This window comes from Schistocerca cancellata, chromosome 10 (assembly GCF_023864275.1).
Source record: "Schistocerca cancellata isolate TAMUIC-IGC-003103 chromosome 10, iqSchCanc2.1, whole genome shotgun sequence".
In the NCBI taxonomy this organism is placed as follows: domain Eukaryota; kingdom Metazoa; phylum Arthropoda; class Insecta; order Orthoptera; family Acrididae; genus Schistocerca; species Schistocerca cancellata.
The window spans coordinates 189,770,421-189,783,467 of record NC_064635.1 but is presented as its reverse complement, the minus strand read 5'-3'; the positions used below and the strand labels follow the sequence as shown (position 1 = coordinate 189,783,467).

At 45.0% G+C, this 13,047-nt stretch overlaps 1 protein-coding gene across 2 annotated transcripts in view; it reads right to left on the bottom strand.

Annotated features, from left to right (window-relative positions):
- Positions 1 to 454: 454 nt before the first annotated feature.
- The window catches only part of LOC126106647 (uncharacterized), a 223,982-nt gene continuing 211,389 nt past the window's right edge, over positions 455 to 13,047 (bottom strand). For both annotated transcript variants that reach the window (XM_049913003.1, XM_049913004.1), the window contains exon 5: positions 455 to 2,839. In XM_049913003.1, the coding sequence (XP_049768960.1) occupies positions 2,556 to 2,839 (284 nt within the window). In that variant the 3' untranslated portion in view covers positions 455 to 2,555. The remainder of the gene's footprint in view (positions 2,840 to 13,047) is intronic.

The window sequence follows — 13,047 nt, the reverse complement described above, 5'->3', positions numbered from 1 at the left end:
TCTGGGATAAAAGGGTTACAATAAATAAAATGATATGTTATAGGCACCCACTCCACAAACATGCAAACCCTCTAGCACCAAATATGTTATAAATCAATGTGTGGAAGAAAATACTGATTATTTTAAGCTGTGCTGTCCAGCTATACGGAATAACTAAGTATTACAATGATCATAGGGAAATTGAGACGAAGTAGTACATTATATACTGAAATCCTCGTAAATTATGTACTTATTATGATACGATATATTGATTTGTGTACTGTCAATACAAATAGAAAACAGAAGCTTAAGTATGTCATATGTTTACCTGAATATACTGTCAGTCAATAACATACATTAAATGTTTTAGATATTGGTGTCATGACTGCAGAAATCTATGTCTAACTCATGTACATTGAAGATAGCTTCAGGTTCCAGCTACAGCTGTAGAAAAGGTTTCAGAACAAAGACAATAAACGTATACTTAAACTTTATTGTGTATTTTACTTCATACATGTAATTGATACTGAATAATTCTACTCTTAAAGCTTTCATGCAGAATTGGTCACATTGAGTAATTTACAGCAGATATCACAGTAACATATATACCTTGACATATATCCACAAGATAATACATTCGGTAGTTCTTCATAACTCAACAATGTTTATCATGATCAAGAAGCGTCCCAGCATTTCTATAGCATGCAGATTGAGCGAGGTGATGATGCAGGGATTTTATAGTGTAGTATCAACGAACGTAGATTGATTTGGCATCCAACTGATATACATAAAAATAACTGCCCATCAATCGAGTAGCACCGATTCATGATGAACGTGGAAATCGTGAATTTTGATAGTGTTAATTGTGATAGTTAAATTAGGCCCTGGCTCTAGTAGACTGCTGCCACAAGTCTGTGAAGCGTTTCTGGAGCTACCTACGCAGTGACACTGAAATTGGAGTGAGCAAAATTGCAGGATTATTGGCGTCAGTTTAATGAGTTCAGTACGACGTATTTACTGAGCTACTGGCATTTGCGAAATATTGACATATGAATTCATCGCCACCGAGTGACTGGAACCAGAATTATATATGTGGTTGCTGAATACTGTGGTAGCAATTTCTAACCGACCCATAAAATTTCACTCACTTGGTTACCGCCAATAAACTGTTGTTTCTAGCACAGTCTGATTGGAGCTAGTAAACATGGTCCATTAAATAACAATCGTTAATGAAAAGCGATCATTGTCCAAAGAAATATACAGATAAGCAGGTGACAGACGCTGGCACTACAATTAGACGTGTGTGACAGCTGAATACTGTTATGCATTCTTATTGGTCCAGAAAAATGTAGAGACAATAGCTCAGTCACCACTAGTACCTTGGCAATATTATACTGGTTCAGAAATTTGTAGGCCAAAAAAGAAAGCGTCGAACATATAAATTTACTTTCACCTTAACACTGTCACGAATGGCGCCAGATTCATGCATAACTGAATGTCAGTGTTTTGTCCATTTTCTGCAGCGGTAGTTGTATTAACTGAAATATTCAGCAATAAGTTGCACAAAAGAAATTTTATTCCCTTAACCGGCTTCAGGCACTTGGCGCCCTTCTGCAAAAGGTTGTAACTATAGCATCAGTTGCAAATAATGCGATAGTTACAACGTTCTGAAGAAGGACACTAAGTGCCTGAAACCAGTTAAGGAATAAAGTTTATTTTCTGCAACTGCTTGCTGATTATTTCAGTTAAAAAGTTGAACCAGCTGTCTAGAAGGTGCAGAAAACATGCTGATAACTGACCCACTGCTAATAAACGGTGACACTAGGCCATAAATAAGTGGCACCATTGGGAACTCTGATATCAGCGCTTCTTTGTGATAAGTGATTAAGATATAAAGATTATTTGGTCCCAAGATGACTGGCTCCAGAAGAACACATATGAATACAGTGACAGAGCAGAGAAATGTGTCACAGATTAGAGTAAGAACACCGGTAGCAGTAGGAATGCCCGTGTTGGGCTGACGCCAGAGATGGACTGGCGCCAGTGGAGGGCTGCCACCAAAGTAGGAATAGCACCTGTGGGCAGCTGGCGCCAGTGAATAACTAGTGCCAGTGAATATCGCCCATGACGGACGACCCAGTGGAGGACTGGTGCAGAGATGGGCTGGCGTTAGTGGACGACTGGCGCCAATGACATACTGGCGCCAATCATGTACAGGCGCCAACGTACTGACGCCAATGTCCTGGAGCCAGTGATCTACTAACCCAGTTCAGGACGCGCTGGTGATGTACTGGCGCCAGCACATTGGCGCCAGTACATCTTTGATGGACTGGCGCCAGTGATGGACTGGCGCCAGTGAAACCCATAGCTGTTCCTTAATGAATATTCAACTGCAAAATAGTCTGCTAGCGCTATGTGGCTGTTCCAGGAAAGTAATACATCAATAACTGGTTCGAGCACAACCGATTATTTTAATCGAGCTGTAGCCTTGACAACAAAGGATTAGCGCCAGTGACCTAAATGAAGAAGCGTCCGTTGGGTCAGCGCTGCGGGCGGCAGCGCCCAGCCAGCTCAGCTCACTGCCGAGGCGCCTGCGGCAGCTCGGCCGGCAGCACGTGGGGCGGCGCGGGCTGGAGGCGCGCGGCGACCACGGTCAGCTCCGGGTTGGCCTCGCCCGTCGCGTGAAAGACGACGCGGCCGGCGGGCGCGTAGCTGGCGTACGGCAGCCGGAAGACGACGCTCATGCCGGCGCGAACGGCGGCGCGCGCCGAAGCCACGCCGGTGCAGTCGCCCTTGGCCGCCCGCAGTCCGCGCTGCGCCGCCAGCTCCAGGCTGCAGCGCATCATCCGCGACGCGATGCCTGCCCCAGGCACACAGAACACACTGCCAGCGCAGGCTAAACTGTGACTTCCCGGTATCGGTGGTTTCTGTGAATGCTACTTTTCGTCAACTGCGATTTTCAGTTGCGATTCAAAATCGCAGTTTACTATTTCACAAATCGAATCAACAGAAAACCAGGAATACGGGAGGCGATTCTTATCAAAAAGCAGATAAAGATAAATCAACAGTGAACACCTAACTTCCTGAAGAGGATCTCAGAAGAGGGATCGAAACGTCGATGGTCATGACGCGGCCTAACAGTTTAGATCATTTTAACTTCAAAAATAAACCACCTTAATTTGATAGTGCTTTGGTCTTCTCCACCAGACGTCAGAGTGCCTAGAGTATCAGCAACCAAACTGACAGCCTTCAGCCGCGGGTTGCCCGCTTCGCAGGCATACCGAAGCACTACACAACCGACGGGAAATATTGATGAATGGCCACAACAACAACAACAACAACAACAACAACACAGCAAAGACACCAGCGGCCACAAGGGGCCACTACCGGCCCACATAAACATAAGGAAGAGGTCGCTGCAGATCTCGGAACTATTTTCACACGTCAAACCACGTGATGGAAAATAGTTCCGAGGTACTCATCCGCCGAAGCGCTATAAAGGCCGGCGCTCGGCCGCACATCGGCAGTTCATTGATTGCCAGCAGACGTGAATAGCTGCCGCCCCGGCAGCCTGGCTTGGATCTTCTCGCTGATCTCTGGATTAGGCTCGGTATATCGGAGAAGTCTCTGGCAGAGACTAGTAGGAAATTATTTCCGTTGTTTTCTATATTATTCTTGTAAGTAGTTGTGATTCGAAGACGGATCACTGTTTTGTGTTGGTGTTATACTTGGAGAATTTGTTTCGGTTAATTGAACTATGCAGACATATCAGTGGCGACGAGTATGGGATCTGCAGCGACCTCTTCCTTATGTTTATATGGACCAGTGGTGGGACCTGGTGGCCGCTGGTGTCTTTGCTGTATTGTTGTTGTTGTTGTTGTTGTGACCATTCATCAATATCGCCTGTTGGTTGTGTAGTGCTTTGGTGTGCCTGCAAAGTGGGCAACCCGCAGCTGCAGGCTGCCAGTTTGGTTGCTGATACTCTAGGCGCCGTGATGTCTGGTGGAGAAGGCCACACCAGATAAAATATTATATACAGGCTGATTTTTTTCCAACACATAGAAACTCTAGGGATTGATCGATGAGAGGATATGGGACGAAAAAACCATGGAAACCATGATGGAAGCCATTTATTCAATCGTTCATTGTTACAGAGACTGCGGTCTAATAAGCTTTATACCATGCACCCACAGTTACAGTATGTGTTGAAAATACATTCCATGTGTGCAAACGCATGCGTGTAAGCACTGTAGCATGTTATGTCTCTCACGTTCACATCGGCCAGGCCGCATCCAAACAGTGTCAAAGACTGCACGAATATGCTGCTCCATGGTCTCCAAATCTGGAATGGGCTTTGCACACACGATACTTTTGAGATGGCCCCATAGCCGGCCACTGTGGCCGAGCGGTTCTAGACTGATGCTACGGTCGCAGGTTCGAATCTTGACTCGGGCATGGATTCGTGTGATGTCCTTAGGTTAGTTAGATTTAAGTAGTTCTAAGTCTAGGGGACTGATGACCTCAGATCTAAAGTCCCATAGTGATTAGAGCTATTTGAACCATTTCTGATGGTCCCATAACCAGAAATAGCACGGGTTGACATCTGGTGAACGAGTATGCCATGCAACTGAGAATCCTCGTCCGATCCACCAACCCGGTAGGACACGACTCAGACGCGTGCGGACGTTAACGGCGAAGTGGACTGGAGCACCGTCACGTAACGGCTACATAACCATTCGAATCATCAACACTTCTTCCAGGAGGGGAGGCAGTCACCCGCAGGAAACGCCAGTAGTTTCGGCCTGTTAGGTGACGTGGAAGTGTGGTGTCACCGCCAGACACCACACTTGCTAGGTGGTAGCTTTAAATCGGCCGCGGTCCATTAGTACATGTCGGACCCGCGTGTTGCCACAGTCAGTAATTGCAGACCGAGCGCCACCACACGGTAGGTCTAGAAAGACGGACTAGCACTCGTCCCCAGTTGTACGACGACTTTGCTAGCGACTACACTGACGAAGCCTTTCTCTCATTTGCCGAGAGACAGTTAGAATAGCCTTCAGCTAAGTCCATGACTACGACCTAGCAAGGCGCCATTAACCATTTCTGGAGAGAGTCTCACTTGTATAATCAAGAATACTGTATACAAATGATGGATTAAAAGTTAAGTATCACATCAGCTACGTACTTTTCTTTATAGCATTAATTACGTATCCTGCTCCAGAATTCACGCCAGTCGGCGTGAGTTGACGCGTGCCCTTTCGGTATCTCCGCCTTGTGTCTAGACTGTCTTGTCAAGACACAACAGGAAGGAAGACTGGTTCCAAAATATGGTCACCAATTATCCTGGCCCACACTTTCCGGTTGCGCCGATGCTAATGATTCCCTGTCGCCACACCATGAGGGTTCTGCACACCATCCAACAGATGACTGTTGTGAAAGCTGAAGATACCACTCTGCGTAAAGATGACCTCATCTGTGAGTAGGATGGATGACATGTATCCCTGAATCGTGGTTGTCTGGTGAAGAAACGAGTGAAAAAACGGCTCCCGATGTGGAAGGTCTGTCTGTTTTAAGTCCTGTACACACTGTAAGTGATAAGGGTAGTGAGAATTTTCGTGAAGAATGTTCCACACGGTCATCTGGCTAACCCTGTACAGGCGGCCCAACTGCCTGGTACTGACGCGGCGGCCACCTTCCACAGTGTTAATCACATTTTCCTCCCGGGCCCTGCTGTCCGAACATTTATGGTACGTCCTTCATGATTTCCTGCTTCCTGAAATGACCCTGTCTCACACAAACGGCGGAACACTGTTGCAAACATTGAATGCTGTCAATGCCTGGATATGTCTCCGGATACAACCTTGCTGTCCGCTGCTCCTTGCCGTTTGCCTTTCCGTAAATAAACACCACGTCGGCAAACTTCCGATTCGAATACGGAACCATTGCGTAGAACGCCATATCACATCCACTACAAGGTTAGTCAGCAAGAGAGGAGGGAACCATGCACACTGTAACTGTGGCTGCACTGTACAGAGCGTATTAGGTCGCAGTATTCGTAAAATTATAAAAAAGGAAACCATGCATTTCCGGACATAAGTTCATTAGACCTTTTTTGTTTCGCATCCTCTGATCGATCAATCCCTAGAGTTTGCACGCTGTGGAAAATATCACCCTGTAAACTGCCTTGTTCGTGTAGGAACACTTTTATTCATAATTCGTGACCGGTTCCGATCCTAATATTCACACCAGACTTTGCAAAATGGTTCAAATGGCTCTGAGCACTATGGGACGTAACTTCTGAGGTCATCAGTCCCGTAGGACTTAGAACTATTTAAAGCTAACTAACCTCAGGACATCACACACAACCATGCCCGAGGCAGGATTCGAACCTGTGACCGTAGCGGTCCAGACTTTGCAATTTAGACAGCAACAGAATAGAGGGAAAGGTGTAACGTAATAAACAATAAGTTAAAAATAAATGGACGACCTGTTGTTGTTGTTGTTGTGGTGGTCTTCAGTCCTGAGACTGGTTTGATGCAGCTCTCAATGCTACTCTATCCTGTGCAAGCTTCTTCATCTCCCAGTACCTACTGCAACCTACATCCTTCTGAATCTGCTTAGTGTATCGCTGCCCTCCAATACTAAATTGGTGATCCCTCGATGTCTCAGAACACGTCCTACCAACCGATCCCTTCTTCTGGTCAAGTTGTGCCACAAACATCTCTTCTCCCCAATCCTATTCAATACTTCCTCATTAGTTATGTGATCTACCCATCTAATCTTCAGCATTCTTCTGTAGCACCACATTTCGAAAGCTTCTATTCTCTTCTTGTCCAAACTATTTACCGTCCATGTTTCACTTCCACACATGGCTACACTCCATACAAATACTTTCAGAAATGACTTCCTGACACTTAAATCTCTACTCGATGTTAACAAATTTCTCTTCTTCAGAAACGCTTTCCTTGCCATTGCCAGTGTACATTTTGTATCCTCTCTACTTCGACCATCATCAGTTATTTTGCTCCCCAAATAGCAAAACTCCTTTACTACTTTAAGTGTCTCATTTCCTAATATAATACCCTGAACATCACCCGACTTAATTCGACTACATTCCATTATCCTCGTTTTGCTTTTGTTGATGTTCATCTTATATCATCCCTTCAAGACACCATCCATTCCGTTCAACTGCTCTTCCAAGTCCTTTGCTGTCTCTGACAGAATTACAATGCCATCGGCGAAACTCAGTTTTTACTTCTTCTCCATGGATTTTAATACCTACTCCGAATTTTTCTTTTGTTTCCTTTACTGCTTGCTCAATATACAGATTGAATAACATCGGGGATAGGCTACAACCCTGCCTCACCCCCTTTCCCAACCACTGCTTCCCGTTCATGTCCCTCGACTCTTATAACTGCCCTCTGGTTTCTGTACAAATTGTAAATAGCCTTTCGCTACCTGTATTTTACGCCTGCCACCTTTAGAATTTGAAAGAGAGTATTCCAGTCAACATTGATGGACGACCTATCTAAACTAAACTAAAACTAAACTTCTGCCGAACAGGCCATGGAGGCGGAAAGGTACCGACCGGCCGCCGTGTCATCCTCAAACACGGGCGTCACTGGATTCGGATATGGAGGGTGGTCAACACACCGCTCTCCCGGCCGTATGTCAGTTTCCGAGACCGGAGCCGCTACTTCTCAGTCAAGTAGCTCCTCAGTCTGCCTCGCAAGTGCCGAGTGCACCCCGCTTGCCAACAGCGCTCGACAGACCGGATGGTCACCCGTCCAAGTGCTAGCCCAGCCCGACAGCGCTTAGCTTCGGTGATCTCACGGGAACCGGTGTTACCACTGGGCCAAGGCCGTTGGCCTGGAAGACTTCTCGATGGTGGTCAAAGGTGTTGCGCCTCTGTCGTCGTCCACATCTCTATTGGCTGGGTCAGTTATACTTTTTCACGTTATGTAAAATTTTAACTGTATAACATACAAATTGATATTTGGCTGTAACTTATGACGACACCCAGCATAGTATTATGGATTGTATTCCTGTTGTCTGACATGTAGTGCATACGTCGTATCCTGTATTGGCTAGAGATGACGCAGGGCAACAGGAAAGGGGAGAGCTTCCGTTCTTTAACTACAGGACACCGCCATACAGTCAGCAGTCGACATCAGTAGGTTGTATCAAAAGCTGCTGCTCCACCATCGTCTCCACACGTCATCACTAGGCATAATTTATATTTAACCTAGTATTTATTATATGTTTCCCTCTATTCAGCTGTACTCTATATTACAGAGTATGATACGAAGATCCATTGCAGATCAGGACCGGTCTTCACTTGTGAGTAAAACTGCTTATATGCCAACAAGTCTCTTTTTCATGATATTTTGTTATTGTTCATTGTGATAGCTGCTGTTTACGAATATGATCAACTTACATTGTCTGTGCAGAGCTGGAAAAGACATTTGATCATATTGTATATCGTGGTCGTGCGGTAGCGTTCTCGCTCCCCGCGCCCGGGTTCCCAGGTTCGATTCGCGGCGGGGTCAGGGATTTTCTCAGCCTCGTGATGACTGGGTGTTGTGTGATGTCCTTAGATTAGTTAGGTTTAAGTAGTTCTAAGTTCTAGGGGACTGATCACCATAGCTGTTAAGTCCCATAGTGCTCAGAGCCATATTGTATAACAAGACATGTTCAGAGTGCTGTAGAAAGCTGGTCCAAATTACAGAGACATGCTTCCATAGGAACTAAGTGGCTGTGATTAGGAATTATTATCAGGAGCAAGAAGCACAAACTAGAAAAGACCCGAGACAACGATGTGTTTTCTCTCTCTCTCTCTCTCTCTCTCTCTCTCTCTCTCTCTCTCTCTCTCCTCTACATACAGTGTTTACATGCAGAAAGCTATTGACTAAGTCCGCGAAATTACTGGGGTGGGTTCAAATGGTTCAAATGGCTCTGAGCACTATGGGACTTAACTTCTGAGGTCATCAGTCCCCTAGAACGTAGAACTACTTAAACCTAACTAACCTAAGGACATCACACACATCCATGCCTGAGGCAGGATTCGAACCTGCGACCGTAGAGGTCGCGCGGTTCCAACTGTAGCGCCTAGAACCGCTCGGCCACTTCGGCCGGCACTGGGGTGGGAATTAAAATTAATGCGCAGAAGATAGACAAGCTACTTCAAGCAGATGATATTGTTGTGGTCACGGGGATGAAAGTAGATGTAGAGTAGGTCCTCCACGCAATGGAAATAATTTTCTGCAATCCCTGAGGAATGAGAATAAACAGCGGAAAGACTAAAGTGATGGAACGCAGTACCAAATAAGAATATGAACATTTAGGAGAAATAATTGGAAGAGAGGAGCCAGAAGAGATAGAGGAGTTCACCTTTTTGGGAAGCAGGATCAAAAGGGATGGTAGAAGCTGGAAAGAAATACTGAGCATAATACAGCAGGTCACAACTGCATTTAATTTGAGGAAGAATTTACTCACCACCTAGAACGTCACTCTGGAAATAAGGAAACGGATCATGGAGGGTGGCCCGATACAACTGTGAAACCTTGGCAGTACGAGAACAAGAGAGAAGACGACTGGAAACCCTGCAGATATGGTGCTACAGGAAGATGAAGAAGATCAGCCGCAGAGCCAGAGTTACCAACGAAGAGGTGCTGAGACGAGTACAGGAAACCAAATCTCTGTAGAGGCACATCCAAACAAGAAGAGACAAACTCGTAGGACACGTTTTAAGCCACAATAACACCACTGGAACAATAGCAGAAAGTTTTCGTATGTCCATCCTTCTACATCTACATCTACATACATACTCCGCAATCCACTATACGGTGCGTGGCGAAGGGTACCTCGTACCACAACTAGCATCCCTGTTCCACTCCCAAACAGAACGAGGGAAAAATTACTGCCTATATGCCTCTGTACGAGCCCTAATCTCTCTTATCTTATCTTTGTGGTCTTTGCGCGAAATGTAAGTTGGCGGCAGTAAAATTGTACTGCAGTCTGCCTCAAATGCTGGTTCTCTAGATTTCCAGAGCAGCGATTCACGAAAAGAACCCCTCCTTTCCTCCAGAGACTCCCACCCGAGTTCCTGAAGCATGTCCGTAACACTCACGTGGTGATCAAACCTACCAGTAACAAATCTAGCAGTCCGGCTCTGAATTGCTTCTATGTCCTCCCTCAATCCGACCTGATAGGGATCCCAAACGCTCGAGCAGTACTCAAGAATGTGTCGTATTAGTGTTTTATAAGCGGTCTCCTTTACAGATGAACCACATCTTCCCAAAATTCTACCAAAGACGACTATCCGCCTTCTCCACAACTGCCATTACATGCTTGTCCCACTTCATATCGCTCTGCAATGTTAACGCCTAAATATTTAATCGACGTGACTGTGTCAAGCGCTACGGGAGTATTCAAACATTACGGGATTTTTTTTCCTATTCATCTGCATTAATTTACATTTATCTATATTTAGAGTTAGCTGCCATTCTTTACACCAATCACAAATCCTGTCCAAGTCATCTTGTATCCTCCTACAGTCACTCAATGATGACATCTTCCCGTACACCACAGCATCATCAGCAAACAGCCGCACATTGCTATCCACCCTATCCAAAAGATCATTTATGTAGATAGAAAACAACAGCGGACCTACCACACTTCCCTGGGGCACTCCAGATGATACCCTCACCTCCGATGAACACTCACCATCGAGGACAACGTACTGAGTTATACTACTTAAGAAGTCTTCGAGCCACTCACATACTTGGGGACCAATCCCATATGCTCGTACCTTAGGAGTCTGCAGCGCGCCACCGAGTCAAACGCTTTCCGGAAGTCAATGAATATGGCATCCGTCTGATACCCTTCATCCAAGGTTCGCAAGATATCATGTGAAAAAAGGGCGGGTTGCGTTTCGTAGGAGCGATGCTTTCTAAAGCCGTGCTGATGCATGGACGGAAACTTCTCTGTCTCAAGGAAATTCATTATATTCGAACTGAGAATATGTTCGAGAATCCTGCAACAAACGGATGTTAAGGATATTGGTCTGTAAATTTGAGGATCCGTCCTTCTACCCTTCTTATATACAGGCGTCACCTACGCTTTTTTTCAGTCCCTCGGGACTGTACGTTGGGCAAGAAATTCGCGATTAATGCAAGGTAAGTAAGGAGCCAGTGCAGTAGAGTACTCTCTGTAAAACCGAATTGGAATCCCATCAGGACCTGGCGATTTATTTATTTTAAACCTATTCAGCTGCTTCAGAACCCCAGTGATGTCTATCACTATGTCCTCCATACGGGAATCTGTACGATACTCAAACGGCGGTATGTTTGTACGATCCTCCTGCAGAAAGATTTCTCAAATGCTAAATTTAAAATTTCAGCTTTCGTTTTGCTGTCTTCCGTTGCCATGCCAGATTGATCAGTGAGTGACTGGATGGAAGCCTTCGACCCACTTACCGATTTTATGTAAGACCATAATTTACTTCTACGCCTAACGCCATTGCAAAAGCAGGAGCGAAATGTACACTCTCTCTTTCTACACAAAAACAGTAGAGTCCTGATGATGACAACTTAAATGCCATTCGTTTTACATGTTTTAATTTATTTGTGGGTCAGGCAACCAATGCTGTCATAAGCTCTCGTCCGTCACCCACTAGTGATTCAGGACACCTCCACTCTTACTGAGTTTACCTAGAAGTCCAGCTATGGCTGGAGAACAAATTGGATCCCAGACACTGGGAATCAACAAGTTTGTTTGTGCGGCCATCCTCCGCAGCAAGCATATAAATACTTGTTTTGCAAATCAAACCTACTTTTCATGCTGCTAGTTATTTTATCAGTACCATACGCGTTTCGCCTTCTCCTTTTCTAAGGCATCATCCGTGGGATCTATAATGGTACAGTTTTGTTAGTTATAGATTATCTAACATTTCACTTCGCGATTTTTGGGAATCAAACTCATCCCTCTGCCCGATTCACATTAAACAATCACCTGGTCGTTTCATGTCGTTTCATGAGAATCGGGCAGAGGGACGAGTTTGATTCCCAGTTTCTGGGAACCAAGTTGTTCTCCAGCCATAGCTGGACTGCGTCACTAGTAGGTGACGGACGAGAGCATTGTTTGCCTGACCGACAAATACATTAAAACATTTAAATCGAATGGCATTTAAGTTATCTTCATCAGGACTAGAGAGACGCTAGATAGGCTCATCAGAGAATTTAGGTTAAAAAAAAACAAGCTTTCAAACATTATCATAGAAACCTTAACAGGCACAACTTCAAGAGTGAAGTTTATGAGAGAACTGTCCCAACTATTTGAAATCGAGACAGGTCTGCGACAGGGCGATGAAGTAGCACCAATAGTATTTAACTGTGTCCTGGAGAAGATTGTGAGAATTTGGAACTCCGAACTTGTAAATCAAGGAATTAGCAAAACGGGTCTACAAAGATAATAGAGAGGAATCAGTCAACTGCTTGGCTTTCGCTGATGACTTCGCAGTACTGTCAGAGAACTTAGAAGAAGCGGCCATACAGATCAACCTGCCATAAAGGATCGCTGGCAAGATAGGAGTTAGGTTCCCGAAAGAGAAGACCACATTCATGACAAGTGACAAACATGGACCACAATTCCTTCAAACAGAAACTGGAAAAACTGAGAGGTTAAAAAAAAAAATCAAGACCCTCAGTGAATCCATACAAGGTAACAGACTGGAGAAAGCTGTTGTGGGGGACCAGATCTCAGAGCTTACAGTTTAATTAGAAACATTTACAACAAAAAGTGCATCTCTTGGAATGACAAAATAAAGCACTTGAATGCTGTGGTAAAAACAGACTGCCTGTACGACTGCGAATGCCTCTCAATGAATTACAAGTTGGGAAGGCTGGAGATCTTATAAAGAAAAATATTACGGAAAATCATGGGTCCCACCCAAGTTGAAACAGGCTGGAAAGTTCGGAGCAACAATGAAATCTACAGCAAGGTGGAGAAAATCTCTGAGACCATGAAAAACAGGAGGCTATCATTTCTAGGACGGAATGGACAAAACCA